The sequence below is a fragment of the Trachurus trachurus genome (genome assembly GCF_905171665.1).
Source record: "Trachurus trachurus genome assembly, chromosome: 16".
Lineage (NCBI taxonomy): Eukaryota > Metazoa > Chordata > Actinopteri > Carangiformes > Carangidae > Trachurus > Trachurus trachurus.
In genome coordinates this window covers 15,732,613-15,754,503 of record NC_139902.1, presented here as the reverse complement: position 1 = coordinate 15,754,503, position 21,891 = coordinate 15,732,613, and the positions used below count along the sequence as shown (strand labels likewise).

The following is a 21,891-nucleotide window of genomic DNA, read 5'->3' as shown; positions in this document are numbered from 1 at the left end:
TGTGTGTGTGTGTGTGTGTGTGTGTGTGTGTGTGTGCGTGTGTAATAGACCCATATAAACCACACTGTACACACAGCACGTCCAATAGTTGACTTTACTGATGTTGCTACATGTGAACTCTTTGCTGCTCAGCCAGATGCCATTGTGTTCTTGATCCAGGATGTGTAGTTGCAAACTTTTGTGTACACCCCGGGCTTCTTTCTCAGAGCGCAACCATGTCCCCAAGACACAACTCCCTGCAGCACACCGTCACACATCATGGGACCCCCGGAGTCTCCCTGGGGATAATAAGATGAGGTTATACACACTGATATATATGCAAGCCTATCAGTTTTGTATTTCATTAGCTGTGATCATCATGTTACCTGACAGGAGTCCTTCCCTCCCTCCAGGTAGCCAGCACAGATCATGTTTTCAGTGATTTGGAAAGGATAGGCGTTAAAGCATGTGTCATCACTCAGGAGAGGGGCATCCAGACACTGCAGCTTATCGGGGTACCTTGCTGAAAAAGACAGAAAAAAATATGCACGACTGTTCTTATGACATGAAATCCATTAACATATTCAGCCTTTTAACTCACAGCCGTCGTTGCTGGCACGAAGACTGCCCCATCCAGAGATCTTGCACATGGTCCCATCGTTGCCACACTTTGTGGGAAGAGTTGCAGGTCGCACAAAGCTGTTCAGGGTGGCAGGGCGACTCAGTTTGATAAGCATGATATCACTGTCCTGCGTGCGGGGGTTGTAGTCAGGGTGGCGGATAAATTCGGCGGACATAATGTACTGCTCAGTCCCCTCATGTTCCCAGATGTTGTGCTCTCCCAGCCGAACTTCTACATTTGACCTGGCAGGATTAAACACATTATTAAGATCAAGAGAGATTCACAATGAAAGCAACACAACATATGTGAATCCCTTAGTGATAAGCAGCCGTTGTAGAGTTGTGGTTCAAGTGCCAGTGGTCACTTTTCTTACTTTGGTTTGCAGTGTGCGGCAGAGAGCACCCACTCGTCAGACAGAAGAGTCCCACCACAGAAGTTGTACCCGGTGAAGAGAGACACTTGGTAGGGCACAGAGTTTTTGGGGCACTCATACCCTCCAACAATCTTGTCATCTACCTCCAGGGCAACTAAGGAGAAATAAAGAAGCAAACAAACAAATGACATAGATTTGTCACCTTTTTTAATCACTAATCCTATTTACATGCAAATCTCTGGTGTCCACCTGATGAAGCCCAATAATTAGTAGATGTTTTGCTGTTTCTATCAGCTTCATACCATACCTGCCCCCCCAAGGAGAGTGAGAAGAAAGAAAAGCCTCATGCCTTCTGTCTGTTTGGCTGGCAGATTAATGTGCCCTCTCGCTCTTAGTTTCACGTATTTCAGTCCTCTTATCTCTTTTTTCTCAAGGTCTTCTATCGTCACAGGTACACCTCAAACACTAAACATGTGTTACATTTCCCCAGTGCTTTAATGCACAGCATTTAAGATTGAAAAGCACTATAGTTCAGTACTGTGAAAATAACCTGGGGAGGGGTCTTTAAAGAAAAAACTATCTGAATTGACATTTAGAATTATCCATTCACTCAGTTCACATTGTGTTTGTTTTATGTGTTTTTTTTCTTTCGTATACAGTGATTCAAGGAGATTCTGAGTAACTCTTCAACTAAGCAGATTATAGAAAGATCTTTATCTTGTTTGTTTCTATACGTAGTATGTTTTCTATTGGATGTCCACTTATCAGCAACCTGCTGCCTGGAAAGTACATTTCAACACTATGTTGCAATACAAGATATGGAGGTGTTGATATTTTCATGTTTTTTCACACACTCAGTAGTTGTTACATTGGTAAATATGATGTGGTTAGAAAATGTGATATAGTATCAGCAGTTTCTCTCATCGGGGAAGTACTTACTGACGAAAAGCCATTACTTCTTTCTTGATTTATCTTAGTTTTAGTAACTGACGCACTGTGTCCGTTACTCACACACATCAATAACTGACACATGTAAGGTCTCTTTGCACCACTACTGATTTTTATTCAACTTGATAATTCTGGCAGTCAGATACACAATTTAAAAATGGCAGAAAGAAATGAATGTTTGTAAAGCACAACTCATCATTTCATCTCAGTCCTGTTCTGAAATCCAACTTGGTGGTCGGCAACTTCTCTGTGTCACTTTCTCTCTGGGCTGAGGTATGAAATATTTGAAGGAAGCCGAAGCACTCTCAGAGAAATATTCCAACACTGCCAAACTGCATCATTGCTGAGTCAATGTATCAGAATGGAGACGTAGTAGGGAGGCACCAGGCTCAGTTACGCATGTATGAGCATAGGTGTTTATCAGCACCAGACAGGAAAACATTTAAATGTGAGGGTACATTTACACAAACCCTGTGATTATACACTTAAGACTAGAATATAACACATTCCCATCCAGCACAGGCAAGTTCTCCTACCTTCATTACTGTGTGGCACACACCGTCAGCCTCATTCCTTTTCCAAGCTGCATATCATTGCTCGTTTCTTTGACTGCTGATAATTGCAACAACTTGGCACAGTTGCTACAAAACATACTCATGTGTAAAGATTGTTTTTCTCCTGTACTGACTACATTTCACTACATTTCACTACATTTTCAACAAAAGGCATGAAGTTATACAGGACATCACAGCAACCTCCAGTGGCATTTATGAGAGAAAACTAAATTGCCAAAATCATTAAAAACGCTCTACAAATGTGAAGAGCCCCCAAGCTAATAGCTCAAAGGTGGAAATGACTCTGCCACATGTGACAGCCAGATTTCTGTTCAGCTGCACAGCTGCAAAACAGCATTCAAGACTTGATCAGTGGAATGAATTAAGGAACAAGAGAAAACCTCCCTGCTGTCTCGGTTGTCTCTAAAAGTACCATTGACCTTCAATAATTTCCAGCACCACATAGACTTTTTTTCCAGTGTTTGCCACCCTACCCCTTAGTTAGAATATATGGAGAGGATAAAAACTCCCATTTAATTCACCATCTGGCATTCCCTGCATGTTTAACCATTTCTATGTCCCCTAATCCCATTCCACTGTGCCTCAAAATACCCTCCAACAGACAGAGAGAGCACTGTGTCAGAGATCTGTGCGACTCCTGCATTGCCAGGCTTGTTTGCTGTCAGACAGAGTCCAGGCTGATTATTCATATCCCTTAGGTCAGCCGAGAGGGGACCAGTCGCTGCGGTCGAAAGCAGGGACGAATGCAAGGAAGTGGTTTGAGTTATTGAGGTTCCGCTTTTTTTCCTGCGTGTGGTGTATTTCATGGAAAAAAAACTTCACTCAGCCATATGAACGAGGCGTTGGCACCAGCTTTGACTCAAAAAAACAAAATTCCTGACCTCTCCGCAACCGTGAGACAGAGGGTTTGATTTCCAGTTAGCACCACAACAAGATCAACAAACCTTTGAGGTTTCAATGCTGCATCAGATTCCCACTATTTGTGTCTGTATGACAGCATTATTGCAGTGGAGAGGTTTCAGCACGACAGACAGCATACCACCATTTCACCCTGGCCCCCTGCAAAAGGAGCTGTGGATTTAGAAATGCTGTGAGATCAGTGTTTTGCACTCAACAGCAGCGAAAAATACTGGGTGTATTACAGTGACGCTGGGAGCTGCAGTATGTCATTAGTGCTTCATTGCACCACACACAAAGACACAACGACCGAGATACATTTTACTTGTGCCTTTCAGGTGACTTCCCCCACATTCCCAGCTGCTTTAGTGAATAATAAACCCCCAAACTCCAATCGCATTTGTCACCCACCGCTAAAACTAAATTCCCTTTAAACCTCCACTCGTTGTTTTACACACCCAAATTGGTATTTGTGTGGCACACACATAATTGCATGTTTGGTTGGTAAATCAAGAACTCTGGCAAGCCCTGGGCTCAGAAGGCTTCCCTCAAACTATAGCCTTGGGTTAGCTATTAATATCCCCTACAGACAGCAGCAAAATGCTCTGACTTCAAGTTCTGTTACAAGAAATGTTGAAAAAAAAAACATTTTAGTGCAGATATGAGACTTGGTGGATGTATTGCAAAAGAGGATCATGACCAAATTAAACAAAGTAAGCACAGTCATGCTGTCTAGACTTTTGCTAAAACTGGCACATCCTTTAGTATTACAAATGGAGCTGAACAGGAGCAATGTCGTTCTTAGGAGTGAAAAAGAAGTTAACTGGGTCAGGTTATTTAAAACAGTTTCCTGTAGTTAGAGTGAATTGGTTTTGGTCCTGGACTGAAAGATCTCTCAGTGGGGAAGTTTTTCAAATGCTGAATATTTATGTATCCAACAAAAAAAAAAAAAAAAAAAAAGTCCTCCATCCCACACATTCACGGGTGTTGCTCTGAGCTCACGCAGAGGCTCTGCACACAGACACATAGACATGTAGCGTCTCTCACTCCTTCACTCTCTCCCTCTCTCTCTTCCCCCTCTTGCTTTCCTTTCTTCCTCCCCCTCACATCTGGACTTTTGGCAGGACATGGTTCCTGTGTGGTGTGTGTGTACATTAGCAGGGGGCTCAGTTCTTGGGTTGGGCAGGTTCGAGCAGTGTGCAAACCTGATCAGCTCAAGTCTTATTGTGAAGTTGGACAAGTTGGACAATCAAAGCCAACACCATCTCCAGGATGCTTCTTGGTCTCATTTTCTTTCTTTCTTTATTATTATTATTATTATCATTATTATTATTATGTATCATTGTGGCCTGAGAAACTATTTAGTCTGTAAAGATTTGGGTAAATGATTCAAAATTTCACCAAAAATTTGCATCATTTACACAGATATCCACCTTGATTAATTAAGATGTAAATGTATATAAGGTTACACTGTAGATGTCAAAAATATTTTAAATTGAATAAGATTCATTGTATTAAATGGCATTCAGATTTTGGCATGGTCTTCATAACATCTGTTCTTTGCAACATCTGCTCCTATTTTAATCAAGATTTGATAGATGGGTGTCAAACTGGGCAATGTCATCAGAGTAGAACTTGCTTAGTGGCATTTTCTCTATGCTCAGGAAATGAGAAGTAACATTGTGACATGGAGTAAGGAAATAGCTAATTCTTCATTGTCATGTTTTCTAAATGGAAAATTCTGCATACACGCAATTTACAGTGTGCAAATGTGTGGGTTGTGCGGCAGCAAGGGTAAAGAGGAACCATGTGGGAGGAAATATGACCATGAAGTCAAACTCAGATGAAACATTTCTTCCCCAGTGAAAGGTAGGGCTCTACTCTGGGGAGATGACACCGTTCTTCAAACTCTCCAGCCAACACTCCCCCATGTCCAGCTTGTTCTGATTATTATATTTCTACTGTTGCTGTCATTTCCTGCAGATTCCGGCTGATTTTTTATTATAATGCAAACTACATGATATAGGCTATCTCACAAGATCTTGGGCAATGTTACAGCTTTTGGATCTTTGACTGTGATAGAAGTGAAGTGGAAAACAGTAGCAATGTGTCAGGCACATTTAAGAAATAAAATTAAAGTTGAAACTGAGATTTGCTTCAGTGGATACATAATTTCCACTCAGGTTTGGGTTTGATAATCCCATCCTCATCTTTCCCCAAGAAATTCCCATTTTTTCCATTTCACTACAACAGAAAAATAGCTAAAAGATGCAAATGTAGATATTCAGTTCTTATATTAAGTCATGTTTTTGCTTGTTTCCTAATTAATCAGTTTGCATGTTCTGTAACAGATCAAAGAAACACCTGTATTTTAGATCCAAGTGCTATCTAATGTACAGTATCTGAGTCTAAAACAGGATGTTGACAGAGAGGAGATTTAGACTTGAGGGGCTGTACACTTAAAGCTATGGTCAACGTTGTGAAAGACAATGAGAGAGATTTGGGAAAAAAAAAAAAAGCATGCCCCCACACACACACATCCCTCCCCTCCGAGCTCGTATCGCCCTCCCCTCGGAGCCTTCTAACGACACACCCCCTACAACAAGCCTGCCAGCAGAAACCAAACACGGTGCCAGCTTTGAATGCGGAGTAACAGTGTCGGATTCATAAGTCACAACTTCCACAATAAAAACGAAAGATTACCCGTTCAACAAAAACACTGTTCTATCAGCATCGTTTTTCAGGCTCTCCGGGCAAACTAAGGCCCGATGTTATTTCATTTTGTCGCATCTCCTCTTCGTCTCTGCCTTTTGAGTGGCAGACGTTAATAATGATCAATCTTTCTCAACCTTAACCATAGCTTTAATCCTAAAATGTTGCAATCCAATGATTTCCTAGCAGTTTAGCACCATTCTTGTGCCCAGTAGTAAAGACCACCTTTTTTACTGTCTTATAGTGTGAAGGGACATTAAAAATATGTTACCTACATGTTCAGATGGCGATTCGCACAGTCAACACAGAGCGATTACACTTAACCTCAAGCAAACATGAGCTCAACCCACATGGAGAAAAACACATTACGCAGCTGCATCATTGGTGGACATGAGAAGTGGCAGCTCTGCTCTTTCTCAGGTAGTTATTGCTACAACCCACAATTTAAAGTGACGGCGTTACGGCTCTACCATGACCTGTAGGGTTGGGTCTTTTTCTCGGCTACTAGCTTTGTCCATCCACATTAATAGAGAATCAGCTATGCTTATATATATACATAGCTATGCCCTGTCTTTCTTACTCAATCACTGGATCCAAATCCTCTCAGTAACAAAACTGATAATTGACATTTGTTTCTTCTTCCCAAAACTACTGAGTGAACTTCCTCCAGTTTGTCACGACCTGGCTCTTAAGAGGAAAACTGACACTGTTGTATTGAGTAGGAACTCATCTATTTGCATAATTGGACAGTGAATGTAACATCATTAAGCATAAGAAATGGTCAGTCAGTAGTGTTGGCTGGCAGATGTATGAAAGGGAAGTGGTGGACGATTAAGAGAAGCACATGACCAAATGAAACAGGTCATGTGGTGCAAGGCAGAGGTCTAGTGATGAAGTGAAAGTCAGAAGGGGCAGGGGGGGGGGGGGAATCCTAAAACTATTCTGCACCCAGGTGAACTCCTGTTAACTCCAATTACTGGACCACATAAATGATGACAGAAAAGTCAATCAGAACCGCAGTGTGGTTGCTCTCACTTCTTTTTGAGTTTCTCAGAGAACAAAGGCTCATCCCTGTGGTGACATTTGAAGAGAACAAATGTGTTGCAGCAAGAAACTTCTCATGGCATTAAAAGCAGATAATTTGCTGAGAGAGGGAGTAAACTGAATGTGTTGCGTGGTGTAGGCTGCTCATATTGTGCAACTGTGCAGCATAACTGTGCATCCATGTTAAGTCGAACATGTGTCTTTAATAAAAATATTCCTTTATTTATTTTCTTACAAGTGTGATAGTGTATAAGCTTTAATGGTCTGCAAAGTGCCCTAAAAGTACTGTCTGTATAGTCCCGCCTTGGTGTGAGCAATGACGTCACATATGTAAGGAGTCTGGGATCAGATCTCCACACTTTCCCTCGTAGTCGGAGTTTTCCAGAGCAGCTTTTGAGACGGACACATCCTCGTCGGACTGGAGCCTGGAGAGAGGTAGGCTAATGCATCTTCGCTGTTACCCTCAGGTCAGTTTTGTCAGATGAGGTTATAGGGAATCGCATCACGTTTGTCGATCGCGGAGTCATCCTTCCCTTGCTGCTTGCCGCTGTATGACTGACACAGATCTCCATAGGCAATGATCTGTTCAGTGTTCAGATACGATAAGCATGTAAATTGTGCCTTCAGGCTATGTCTGCTGCAGCTCCGTTTACTAAACGAGCGGTTTTATTTTTCTTTGGATAAGAAAGGAAACACTTAAGCGCAACAATTTCTATTCCCTTTAACGCGTTGATATAGATTCCCATCAGTGCGAAAATTTGGTGCTGTGCATACTGTGCAAGAAAAAGTATCTAGTTTGGCTTTGTGTTTTTTCTGACTTATTATTATGCCTCTGGCAGAGTAAGTCGGCGTACTTTCTGCAAACTGTCATTAAGACTTGGCAAAATGTCTGTTGTGGTACAGGAAAAGGTTGTGAAGCAGTAGGATTTGTCCCCATGCAGTTACAGTCATGCCTCTGTGAACTGCATCCCCTCAGAGCCCTTTTAGTCAACAGACATAGATTAAACCAAAATTAGCATTTTTGGAAAAAAAAAGAAAAGAGAAAAAAAAGTGAATTTAATTTAATAACAATGTAAGTTAAATACCAAAGGAAATCACTAATCTCATTAATTATTAACAACTAATTTTGATTTAAAGGGTAACTACTTGTTTTCGTTGCAGGTTCTAAGACAATGATGGAGGTAATGACCACTACCCTTTTCGATGTCATGAATACATCAGACTTCACCGGGGTCAATGGCTCTTTTTATGAAGACGACGAAGAGTATGACGACAGTGAGCATGATGAGCTGAGAAAGTCTCTCAACATCATGTCTATCATTGTTTACTGCCTGGCCTTTGTTCTTGGTGTGCTCGGTAACGGAGTGGTTATCTGGGTGACCGGGTTCAAGATGAAGAAAACCGTTAACACAGTTTGGTTCCTCAACCTGGCTGTGGCCGACTTCCTCTTCACAGCCTTCCTGCCCCTGAGTGTGACCTACACAGCCCTGGGTTTCCACTGGCCTTTCGGCAACTTCATGTGCAAACTGAACAGTACAATAAGCTTTCTGAACATGTTTGCCAGCGTCTACATCCTGGTGGTGATCAGTGTGGACAGATGTGTGTCTGTGGTGTCACCTGTCTGGGCCCAGAACCACCGAAACGTACGGAAGGCTTCCTATGTGAGTCTTGGTGTTTGGGTCCTGGCTCTGATTCTCAGCGCTCCGTACTTCATCTTCAAGGACACTGCACCGTATAGTGAAGATGTCATCAACTGCTTCACAAACTATGGTCTCTCTGATGATTATGAAACACAATCTGTGGTTGAGCTGCGACATTTTCGTCATCAGGCCATGACCCTCACCCGCTTCCTCCTTGGATTTGTTGTCCCCTTCACTGTCATTGTCTCCTCATATACTGTGATAATCCATCGTCTCAGGAGGAACCGCACCCTGTCCAGCCAGTCAAGTCGGCCCTTTAAGATCATCGCTGCAGTTATCACTACTTTTTTTCTGTGCTGGGCTCCTTATCACATCATGGTTCTGATTGAGATGGTAAATCACACGGCGGATCATCCAAATGACACATTAACCCATGTCACTATTATTGGTATCCCTATAGCCACCAGCCTGGCCTTTCTCAACAGCTGCCTGAACCCACTGCTGTATGTGTTCATGGGTCAAGATTTCAAGGATAAAGTTCGCAAATCCATCCTGAACGTACTGGAGACAGCCTTCCAGGAGGAGGTGTCTCGCTCCTATACTTACACAAACTCAATGGTCACGAGTCGGAGTAAAGAGAAGTCGGTTTCTGATGCTGAAGTATAAAGTTATCCATGATATGCATAAAAAATACTGTAACTGTACATAGAAAATGTAACTTTATGTAACATATAACTTTTTGTTGCTGTTGTTTTTAATAATTGTATCATCTAACACTTTCTACATTATCTGCGTTGCAACATTTTGTCTGTTATGATTTGAGTTTTTATTTTTTGATTGGCCAACTGCCCAGAGGAAAGATAGAAAGAGCTCCGCCTTTGAAATACACATTGTAGAACGACTCATAGTGATATTGTGCAATACTCTGAAGATCAAAATGTAGCCTAATGCATTTATGGTATTTAATATTTGGAGGTGGTTTAAAAGTGATGTAAACAAAGAAATGAAACAGAAAACACATACAAAATACAAACTTATTTTAATTATGCAGGTGTCCTGTTAGTTCCACTTGATACTATGCTAAACCTAGTGAATAGCCTATATATTATGCATTTTTTTCTCAGAAAATGAGATGTTAAACAATTCATTTATACTGTGGAAGAATTTTTGCAGTATATAAGACACCAACTGTGCAACATAATGTACTGTAAGTATAATAGAGAGTTTACTGAATACGTAATCTAAAGTCCACACTCAAACTTACTGTGTGCACATGTGTGTGGCAACACCATAAAAACTCAGCCTTTCAACTACTATATATCTCCTGCAGGCTTTGATTAACATGTTATTCCACACAAGGGCAGGCTAATGGGAGTCTTACAAATATTCCTCAGTATGAGATGTAATACATTATAAACTTTAATTGTAAAGCTTAGTTTGATGTTGTTTATATTTGTTCTTTTTTTCCTTTTTTTTCCGGTCTTTGACCACCACCCTGAGTGCATGCATGTTGTGCTATAATATGATCATTTAATTGTATGATTTGCGGTTACTATCATGGAAGATGAAGCAAACTGAGCAAACACTCACACTTGAGAGGCAAGAATCAGATTGCTTGTTTTATGCTTCGTTGTCTAGAAAAAACATCTTGCGAGATCAGTCAGTTATCAGAATGTTTACAGAGAAACTGTCTGTTGGGTCACTAAATATAATGGCTAAATTATTCAATGTATTCTTCGTTGCTTTGCTTTATCTGCCGTATGTGACCTGATATCAATCATCTCTATGAAAAGTCTATTTAAGGGGAATGATAATTGACTTTTTTTGTTGCTGTTGTTGTTGTTGATGATGATGATGATGATGATGATGATGATGATGATGATGATGATGATGATGATGATGATGATGATGATGATGATGATAGCTGTTACTATGATTCTCATGATTATTTCAATTATTAAAATATTATTTAGACTTTACCAACTTTCCATAATGTTAATCTCATAACAAATGATGCATATCAGTGCATGTGTAGCTAAGATACAGGTAAACAATCATTTGATAATGTATTAAATTAATATTTTTGAATTTGTGCAATTTGTGACCTCCTCTGGTGCCTGACTTAAGTAGGCAAAATGTGTGATAAATGTCTTCATTTTATTAGTGAGATCATTTGGACACTGGTGTAATTTTTGCCCAATACAGTTTGCAGTTCCAGTTCAGTTTCCACAGTATATTTTTCTTAAAGTTAGGAGAGCACTTTGCAATCCTCCATTATTGTTAATTTTATATTGCTGTTTGATATGATCTAAAGCAGATATTTGTGGAACAGAGCGCTGCTGCCACAAGTCCTAAAGAGAGCAGACCATTTGAACTGTGAATGAATTGTGGGAAAGTTTCAGTCAAGAGAAAACTCGTGTCAAAATTTTATCAAAAGAGTACACATTTTGAAGGAGCTTTTTCGTACCTTTTGCCATAGCAAACATTAGCATGAATAAGTATTTACTAAGAATTGAGGAGAAAAGTTGCAAGTTCAGCATCAAATTTTAAATCCTTACTCACCAAGAGTCGTCTAAATCTGTGAAAAACAACCTTCTTGTTTTGCTTGTATTTCTATCTTTTGTTTTACTGATGTGAGCACACTAACCAGCTAGCCCCTGTCCAGCCAGGCCCTCTCATCACTCGCTGATACTGAGCTACCGTAGCATCCAGGCTGCCCTAAAGAGGGGGTGCTGCTCAGAGAGCACACTCGATTATAACCTCTTTTATTGTTAAGCCTTTGTCAAGGCTGCTGAGTAAACGCCAACATTAGCTGTAGCGGGAGCAAAACTTACAGAAAAGCTCCTTTAGCTCTGTAACTTAATGATACTCTGTAGAGAGGGTTGGTTAAAACAGAAGTAAGCGATATTTTTGTGTTAATATAAGTCTTAAATAGTTATATCTTCCGACGGGAATCACTTACATGGAGTGTTTGGACCAAAACACGGGTCTCTCAGTCACTCTGCTCTGAGCCGAGGAGAAAACTTTTCTTGTATCCTACAAGTTTTATCCAATGAGGAGAGAGAACGGCATAAAGGGCTGTGTGTGCAGCCAAGGGATGCGCGTGAATGTGGTGACGTAGGGACGAGGACCAATAGATCCATGACGAGGGCGGGGGCTGCTAACTCCATCAGCTGACAAGAAGTTAGCAACCCGTAACTCGTGTTTTTCCGACATGTGAAGTCGTACCAGTTTTGATCTGGTACGAGTTCACGGGTCGGAAAAACACGAGTGGCCGTTATAGTGCACTTTCACAGGCAACAGGTCAGAAAAACACGAGTTACGAGTTGCCTGGAACGCTGCAAAGTCGTAAGTTGTGACTTGAAGCTGTAATTTACAGTTTCAAAAGCCTGCCTGGAACGCAGCATTAGCCAAAACGACCGGATCGCTTACTTCTGCTTTAATATGTGGTATTCTTCCAGTCTGTCAAAAAACAAAGTAACATTTAAGAGTAGCAATGATATTATATTTTATCTGTGATTATTTTATGGTATTATCAGTTGTATTGGAGGGCCAGTAATCTGGTAACTGGTGCCAATACCGTTTCTGTTGTTGCTAAACACCTTTTTGTAAGATATGTGTAATAAATGAAAAAAAAAAACGCGTCTTTCAAAATGATGTACGTAGGTAATGAGAACAAAACAGGACACAGACAGCACAGACCTGTGGAATTGCAATATCATAAATGCAATTCATTATTTCGTTTATATGTCAACCTTTAGTGGATAGTAAGCTGCTGTTGTATCATACTGTTAGGCAACCATCCGTTACTGCCAGATGCTGCCACAACTTTGTTGTAACATTGTGAAGGGTGTATAAATGGGAAACGGAAAGATGATTTTATATCTAGGGTTAGGATGCTGATTCACACTATTTCCACATTGCAACAAAGAGTAAATGTCAACATGTGCGTTGCGCAAATAAGGACATGTTCAGTTCAAGTGTGATTTTCAGAGATGTAATGGACTTGGGGTTAGAGGGAGGGTTTTATTTTGTTGTTTTTGTGGTTCCTCCTCAGTGTGGGCAGTGACTTATTGGACTACTTCCCGTGGCTAGTGTATATAAACTTGTGAGAGTTTTTGCAAAGAAATCTCTGCTGCAGATTCCCACCCAGCCAACTGGACACCTTTGAGAACGGTATGTTTCCTTTTTTTTTTTTTACATGAGATAAGACGAAGGAAATATCACCAAATTTTGGCTGTAGAGAGCAAGACAAACACTTCAGGCAAGCAGACAGACAGAGAAAGGGTCGTAAATTTCCAGAGGAGTAAGAGCGCTTTATTTTTTAGGTAATGTTGTTTAGATTGTTCCAAATACAGCAAAAGCATTTTTCCTTACTTCAAGTTCATAGCTCCGCTGGAGTGAGAAAGGTAACAAACCCAAGATATAACATGATAATTTACCAAGAAGGTGGTTATAAGGTCTCTGAAGAGCAGGTTCACAAACTTTTCAGACAGAGCACAGTGGTGATCTTGAATTATCACCAATGATGAACCTTTAAGCATCACAAGTGTTTCTGTGGCTTTGGCTCCAACAACACAAGCAGATGATGCAGCTCTAAGCCAAGATCTCCACTACTCAGAGCTGATTCTGTCAGTCCTGGATCCAGATTAGTCAGTTCATTTTGAAGGTTCACTGTCAAGATTAATTTATTACTGTACTGAATATTACATATTCATGCAAGAGCTATATTATTAAGAGCTGATACTGAAAACAATGTGGATAAACTAGACAAAATAAAATAAGTTCAAACTCATGTGTTTGTGTCATATTGTCATTGCAGCTCAATAATGGAGGCGAACACGACCCTTTTCAATCACAACAATACAGATGGAATTTACTTCGTAGATAATTATGCTCAACTGAGAAAGGCTCTGAACATCATGTCTATCATTGTTTACTGCCTGGCCTTTGTTCTTGGTGTGCTCGGTAACGGAGTGGTTATCTGGGTGACTGGGTTCAAGATGAAGAAAACCGTTAACACAGTTTGGTTCCTCAACCTGGCTGTGGCCGACTTCCTCTTCACAGCCTTCCTGCCCCTGAGTATAACCTACACAGCCCTAAATTTCCACTGGCCATTTGGCAACTTTATGTGCAGAGTTAACAGTGGTGTAAGCTCCCTGAACATGTTTGCCAGCATCTACATCCTGGTGGTGATCAGTGTGGACAGATGTATATCTGTGGTGTGGCCTGTCTGGGCCCAGAACCACCGAAACGTACGGAAGGCGTCCTATGTGAGTCTTGGTGTTTGGGTCCTGGCCCTGATTCTCAGCACTCCGTACACCGTCTTCAGAGACACCGCGCCATCATTTCTTAATGAAGAGTATATCAACTGCTTCAACAACTTTGCTCTTTCAAATGATTTCACACCATCTGTGATTGCGTTGGCGCAGTTACGCCATAAGGCCATGACCCTCACCCGCGTCCTCCTTGGATTTGTTGTCCCCTTCACTGTCATTGTCTCCTCTTATGCTGTGATAATCCATCGTCTCAGGAGGAACCGCATCCTGTCCAGCCAGTCAAGTCGCCCCTTTAAGATCATCGCTGCTGTTATCATCACTTTTTTCCTGTGCTGGGCTCCCTTTCATATCATGGGCGTAATAGAGTTGGTTCATTTTACATTCAGTCCAACATTCGACTATGTCCTTACTATTGGTTTCCCTATAGCCACCAGCCTGGCCTTTCTCAACAGCTGCCTGAACCCAATGCTGTATGTGTTCGTGGGCCAAGATTTCAAGGATAAAATCCGCAAATCCATCCTGAATGTATTGGAGACAGCCTTCCAAGAAGATGAGACACACTCGTTCACTGACACAAAGTCAGCAGACACCAGTCAGACCAATGGCAAGTCAGCTGCTACCACAGCGGTGTGAGGCTGGAAATTGGGGGGGGGGGGGGGGGGGTCATGTTTGTCAAAGAGTGCTTGTATTTACAATGTTGTTTGTCTTTGCACACAAATGTTTTGTGTCAATGCCATGCAAAGCTCAACAGTGGGGGAAAAAAAGTAAGTCTTGAAAGAAAACCCAGCGGTTATTTCCAAACATTTCCTTTTGAATAAAATTTGGTAATACCAAAAAAGGGAAGTTTTTTGTCACGTTTACATCTTTCACTTGCAGGGTAGATTTGAATGACCATACCCTTACCTGTGTGTGGAAGGAAAGCACCAATATGAGTAGGTTATTGGTTATAATTTTAAAATGTAACTAAATAAAATTCTGGCTCATGAAGTAAGAGGGCTATTATAACAAATAAATATCCCGTATGTTGCTGTGCTACAAACTGTTGTGAGCTGTAAAGTTTCTAGTGTTGTGTGACCACTGTAAGGCTTATTGAAAGTTAATTTCCCAACTTCCACTTCACAAGTTACCAACTCAATCCAATTACGACATGAGTCATGACTTAACATAAAAGAATTGGGTACACGACTGTGTGTGTGTGTGTGGCAACACCACATAATCTACTTCCTTTTACTTTTAACACCTGCATCTACATATCTAAGGCAAGCTTTAATAAACATGTTACTAATGTATTATTATTTTTTTTTTTTTTTTTTTTTTTTTTTTTTATTTCAAGGACAGTGCACATTAATGGACATGTAAATGTGCCAGTGTTAGTCAAAGGCTAATTTCCAACAGTCCTCCGGCATGATGTTAAAAAGACCTGTTAAACATACAACTGTCAGCCTTGTAATATAAAATACAATATTATGTGTAAAGTAGAAGCTGTACTATAAACTTAGCTTGGTTTGATCATTCTTTGACCACTTTTTGTTTGCTTATTTATCACAGATGTATCTGGCCTCCATTCTCATTGTGTACATGTTCTGCTGTGATGACAATGTTAATGTTTATGGTGATTTTGTTCATAAGATTGTAGCAGTTTAATCAACTTTGAATTGATTCGTCACAAATACAAAACAGTAGGCCTCTATGTTGTATGACTTTGGTAAATATTGCTATACCGCTCTTTAATCAAATAACCACCATGAATTTATCACTTTTATCTCCATTTACCATATCTACCACAATTAAAGTGCTACAACATTGTCCTACATTCGCTGTGTTTTTCAGTTTATGAACTTGTGCAAAACTTTGTGTGGCAAGAAGCACCCATCAGTTAAGTGGAAGCGATGTGTCTAGATCTGACCTCAGAGCACTGCCCTGCTCTGTCACAGAAGGAAGGATCTGTTGCCTGTTTGCATCAGGTCAAGTAATTGACTGCCCACTTGTGGCAGCAGCAGGAAATCCTCATTGCAAGTAAACCTGACTTCCATCCTATTGTCATGGGCCTGACTGTAGGATTTTTGACCTGGAAGCAATCAATCCACTTCCTTGCTCCTGACCATTTAACAAACATGCATATGTGTCCATTTTATGATAGCATGGACTGCTCTACTTGATTTGGTGCTTACAGGTTTACATTTTTTTTGATGCAGCAACTGTATGATTCAACTGTTTCAAGAGGACCACCAGGCTGCTGCCAGGCAACTTAACTTCACATAAAGATTGAAATGCACACATACTTTTGTGAGACTGCAGATGTGAATATTGTGACATAAAACTGTTTATAAAAACTTAATTCTGATCTATTTTACGTTGTATTTGCATCACATGATATTGATATTATTATTATGAACTTCTTTATTAATGAAAGCTGACCAGCAGACAAAGCTGTTGTACAATATAACTTCAAAACTGTGTGCTGCAGACCCAGGACCAAAACTTTACAGGGAAATAAAGTAATTTTTGTTTTAGCAAATCTTGAACATCGTTTCCTTAACTGTGTAACTTTTGAGGTAAATCTCTTTATTTTGTGACTGAAATTATCCAACCAATTTAGAATGAGCTACATTAATATGAGCTTACATATTTTCAAAATATAATCTTGTGTGGGAGTTCTAAAGTTCAGTGGAAATCTGATTAAGTGTTCACACAGGAAGAGACGTGCAGATAGCCATGACGTAAAAACCCCAGTTGATGTGAGTCAATGTGACAACTCTACGTCAGACAAAGATACAGTCCTTCTTTAGATCTCTTTTGCTGGCATCTACAAAGGCAGCATTTTCTGTGTCAAGTGGACAGAGGCAAAGATGGCGTAGCTAGCCTACAAGACAGCTTACTATCCCTAAATTAATGTCAAATGTTGCAAATACTGTGCATATTCAGATGTCAGTTCAAACAGCAACAAATTTTATTCTACGGTTCATCAGGCAGATATGAGCTCAACCACATGATGTAGCAGGGACAGTTTTTTTGAGAGAAAGTCTCTCAACATCTTCTCTGTCGTTGTTTACTGCCTGGCCTTCATTTTTGATGTGCTCGGGGTAACTACTTGTTTTCGTTGCAGGTTCTAAGACAATGATGGAGGTAATGACCACTACCCTTTTCGATGACATGAATACATCAGACTTCACCGGGGTCAGTGGCTCTTTTCATGGAGACGACAGTGAGCATGATGAGCTGATAAAGTCTCTCAACATCATGTCTGTCATTGTTTACTGCCTGGCCTTCGTTTTTGGTGTGCTCGGTAACGGAGTGGTTATCTGGGTGACCGGGTTCAAGATGAAGAAAACCGTTAACACAGTTTGGTTCCTCAACCTGGCTGTGGCCGACTTCCTCTTCACAGCCTTCCTGCCCCTGAGTATAACCTACACAGCCCTGGGTTTCCACTGGCCTTTCGGCAACTTCATGTGCAAACTGAACAGTTAAGGTGTCCCATGAGCACCAGCTCTTTCTGAGAAGTTCAGGTATTCATATAGGTTGCTGGGCTTCAAAAACTCACTTTACACCTACTATGTTTTTTTAAGATGGGGTATTTAAATCAGGCATCAGCACAGTAAGGATCTGTTGAGTTTTTCTATTTCGATTATAAATTACAACTTTTCCACTCATACATTTAAGGACCTCCAGTCTGGTGATGACTTGACACATATGAGTTATGTGAATACACATATAAACCAGACAGAGTTCGTGTTCATGTTCTAGTACCAGAAATCAATCTAGCAGCAGCATTTTCAACCATGGAATTAGGTTTGGCTGAGTCCAGAATGAAGGGTATTACAGTAATTACAGTCAGACAACTCTGTCTAGATTATGGGCAGATACAGTAAAAGGGGAATTATATCCTGATATTTCTTAAGTGCATGAAATAAGACTGCACATTTGTGTTTTGAAGCAAAGGGGAGAATTAAAGGCACTCCTACTGTAGATTTCTTACAACGGGGATGATGTTATCAGAGTGGAGGTCAAGACACCATTAGTAGTGGAGCTAATATGATGTGATTCACATTTATCATATATTTGCCATGTGTTAAATGTGCTTTTTAAACAGATCAGAACAGAACTTTATTTTAAAACGCTTGTCCTCACATAGTTGTATCATTTGTACCACCCTTTTTTCCTTGCGAATTGCTGTGTTAGTATGTTGACGCCTCCATGACGTCTTAACTTCACACATATAAGTCATGTGGACTACAAATTGATTTGAAACCTGACAGCATTCGATGTGAGTTACCACAGCTGAACACTTCCTCATCCAACTGACTGACTTAAGGTAAGGTAATTTTGCTATATTGACTTTACATGAATTTAATGTGTACAGATTGTATTGAAAAAATAAGATAATTAAGGCATCAGGTGATGGTAAAAGCCACAGTGACAAACACCTTCTGGAATGTATTATTATTGATCATAAGGTAAGAAACAGATACTATGATTTCGGTATATTTTTTAAAAAGAGAAACAGTTCAGCTACTCTCTCATGAACTGATCTATTTAAAAAATCTTTGCTCTGTGCTGGAGGATGTTGAGGTTTTGGGAGAATTGAGAAAATAATATTTTTCATGTTCAGATTTACTTAACAGTGATGACCTTGCTGAGCTGAGAAAGTCTCTCAACATCTTCTCTGTCGTTGTTTACTGCCTGGCCTTCATTTTTGGTGTGCTCGGGGTAACTACTTGTTTTCGTTGCAGGTTCTAAGACAATGATGGAGGTAATGACCACTACCCTTTTCGATGACATGAATACATCAGACTTCACCGGGGTTAATGGCTCTTTTCATGGAGACGACAGTGAGCATGATGAGCTGATAAAGTCTCTCAACATCATGTCTGTCATTGTTTACTGCCTGGCCTTCGTTTTTGGTGTGCTCGGTAACGGAGTGGTTATCTGGGTGACCGGGTTCAAGATGAAGAAAACCGTTAACACAGTTTGGTTCCTCAACCTGGCTGTGGCCGACTTCCTCTTCACAGCCTTCCTGCCCCTGAGTATAACCTACACAGCCCTGGGTTTCCACTGGCCTTTCGGCAACTTCATGTGCAAACTGAACAGTACAATAAGCTTTCTGAACATGTTTGCCAGCATCTACATCCTGGTGGTGATCAGTGTGGACAGATGTGTGTCTGTGGTGTCACCTGTCTGGGCCCAGAACCACCGAAACGTACGGAAGGCTTCCTATGTGAGTCTTGGTGTTTGGGTCCTGGCTCTGATTCTCAGCGCTCCGTACTTCATCTTCAAGGACACTGAATATGGTGAGAACATCATATGTTTTGACAATTTTGCTCTTTCTGATGATAATCAAACAGCATATGTGATGGACCTAGAAGAGTCACGTCATCAGGCCATGACCCTCACCCGCTTCCTCCTTGGATTTGTTGTCCCCTTCACTGTCATTGTCTCCTCTTATGCTGTGATAATCCATCGTCTCAGGAGGAACCGCACCCTGTCCAGCCAGTCGAGTCGCCCCTTTAAGATCATCGCTGCAGTTATCATCACTTTTTTCCTGTGCTGGGCTCCCTTTCATGTCTTTCAGTTAATAGAGTTGGTTCATTTTATGGATAGGAAAAGATTTGAACATGTCCTCGCTATTGGTATCCCTGTAACCTCCAGCCTGGCCTTTCTCAACAGCTGCCTGAACCCACTGCTGTATGTGTTCATGGGCCAAGATTTCAAGGATAAAGTTCGCAAATCTGTCCTGAATATATTGGAAACTGTCTTCCAAGAGGAGGTGTCTCCATCTCATACTTACACAAACTCAGTGGCCACCAGTCAGAGTGGCACACAAGTCACAAGTTTCTGATGCTGCGGTATTAGATCAGCCATGAAATGAATAACAAAAATGTTTAGGATTTTCACACAAAGCAGCTTTGTGTTATTGTTATATAATAATTTGTTATTATCAGTATCAGAATCAGAATCAGAATCATTTTCTTTATTGATCTCCAAGGGAAAATTATTTTGTGATAGAGCTCCCAATCGAAAAATGAAAATATGTAAACTAAGGTTAGGAAAAATAAAGATAATTGTTATTGTAAAAGAATACTGAAAATATACCACCCCTCAGAATATAGATATACCCCAGAGAAGAAGAAAAAACATAGCCTATCTGCATTTTTAACATTTAAAACAAGTGTACACAGTGTACACAATGTACATGATGTAGTCAAACAGTTGGAAGAGTGATTTCCTTTGTCACTGTGTGTTGCAGCATGGATTAATCTGTCTGTTGCAGAACAAGCTCCAAAGACCTGATGTACGGATGCGTATTGCATTCACTTGAAAATGAAAAAAAAAAAAAAGGTAGGCTATTTATTTTGGTTGTTTCAGAATGTATGTACGTATATATCTAAACAGGGTTCCTGTTTGTGTAAACTACCTGTTATAACTGAACAATTCCACTGATAGTCGTCAGATTTCACTCAGAGAAGATCAGGGCAATCTGATGTAACATTTCAGAGGTCATCATAGGTCGGCTAGCCTATCTCTGGAACATCATCCAGATAACCAGTTTCTCAGGGATTCTCAGTTTCTCTGCATTGTTTTGTACGATTGTTTCCTTTTAATATTAATCAGAATTTACATGGAAGAAGATTTGACAGGGCTTTTACTATGAAATGCTACATTAGATTTCTCTGATATTTTCTGTGTGACACTCTCTGAGCCTCCTTTCAATATCAATCTGAATTTACAGGGAAGCGTGACCTTTTCCTTTGAAAATCTATATCAACTTGCAAATTTTGCAATTTAATTTATTTGAAAGTGCAGCATATAATAGATCCTGGCTTGCTGAATCTATGTTCTTGTTCTTGTTCTTGTTTTCTGTGCATATTTACCTGCTGGTTTCATCAACCTTTGTAGTTTTTTAATTGCATATTAGACCAGTCCCTTTAGCCTAATAAGTATTAATGTAAGAAACAACGAGCTCACAGGTTTTTGTTTGTAATTTAGCAGCTGTACGGTTCCCTTGGCTTAAAATGTTAATTATTCCATTAAATTGATTGATTTAAAATTTCTCAATTTTATTAGTAAAATGAAGGTGATTTGAAAAAACAAAACAAAACAAAAAAAACACTCAGTCATGCAGAGTCAGTTATAAATGTTTACTGTGTAAAACTGTGCATGAAAACTATAATAAGGTTCTATACCAGAAGTGTTGGCAAAACATCAATCTTTACTTAAAGCAGATATCAGCTTCACGGCCGTTTCGGCTAATGCTGCGTTCAAGGCAGGCTTTTGAAACCGTAAGTTACAGCTTCAAGTCACAACTACGACTTGGTAGCGTTCCAGGTAACCCGTAGCTCGTGTTTTTACCATCCTGTTGTCTGTGAAAGTTCCCTATAACGGCCACTCGTAACTTCCGACCCGTGAACTCGTACCAGATCGAACTGGTATGACTTCACAGGAAGGAAAAACACAAAGTACGAGTTTCTTTGAACGCACCATGAGTTAGCAGCCCCCGCCCTTGTCAGGCATCAATTGGTCCTCGTGCTACGTCACCACATTCACGCGCATCCCTTGGCTGCACACACAGCCCTTCATGCCGTTCTCTCTCCTCATTGGATAACACTTGTATCCCACAAGGAAAATTTTCTCCTCGGGTTACAGCAGAGCAGAGTGACGGAGAGACTCGTGTTTAGGCTGAAATACTTCATGTAAGTGATTGCTGACGGAAAATAGGACTATTTAGGACTTATATTAACAAAAACATTCCACTGATATCTGCTTTAACTGCCCACCTGATATTAGTTTCTACATTTCAGTGGAAATCTGATAAAACTAAAACAAA

The 21,891-nt window shown here is 40.4% G+C and overlaps 3 protein-coding genes across 3 annotated transcripts; 2 read left to right on the top strand and 1 right to left on the bottom strand.

Annotated features, from left to right (window-relative positions):
• Window positions 1-128: 128 nt before the first annotated feature.
• On the bottom strand, window positions 129-4,523 carry LOC310999716 (trypsin-3-like; the record flags this gene model as incomplete). The annotated part of the gene is made up of 5 exons (XM_083990272.1): window positions 129-278; window positions 366-502; window positions 581-843; window positions 975-1,128; window positions 4,502-4,523. The coding sequence occupies 5 exons, from the start codon at window positions 4,521-4,523 to the stop codon at window positions 129-131; spliced, it is 726 nt and encodes a 241-aa protein (XP_083846398.1).
• A 2,964-nt stretch (window positions 4,524-7,487) lies between these two features.
• On the top strand, window positions 7,488-15,876 carry LOC310999715 (uncharacterized protein). Its single transcript, XM_083990271.1, has 4 exons — window positions 7,488-7,585; window positions 8,312-9,450; window positions 11,667-11,671; window positions 13,613-15,876. Exons 2-4 carry the CDS (start codon window positions 8,323-8,325, stop codon window positions 14,700-14,702), a joined length of 2,223 nt encoding a protein of 740 aa, XP_083846397.1. The 5' UTR covers window positions 7,488-7,585; window positions 8,312-8,322; the 3' UTR covers window positions 14,703-15,876.
• Window positions 15,877-18,926: 3,050 nt separating this feature from the next.
• LOC310999714 (chemerin-like receptor 1) lies at window positions 18,927-19,905 on the top strand (the record flags this gene model as incomplete). The annotated part of the gene is made up of 1 exon (XM_083990270.1): window positions 18,927-19,905. Exon 1 carries the CDS (start codon window positions 18,934-18,936, stop codon window positions 19,903-19,905), a length of 972 nt encoding a protein of 323 aa, XP_083846396.1. The 5' UTR covers window positions 18,927-18,933.
• Between the last annotated feature and the right edge of the window lie 1,986 nt (window positions 19,906-21,891).

Excerpts from the sequence above, each read along its gene's own strand:
- LOC310999715 (XM_083990271.1), top strand. The coding sequence starts at position 8,323 with ATGATGGAGGTAATGACCACTACCCTTTTCGATGTCATGAATACATCA.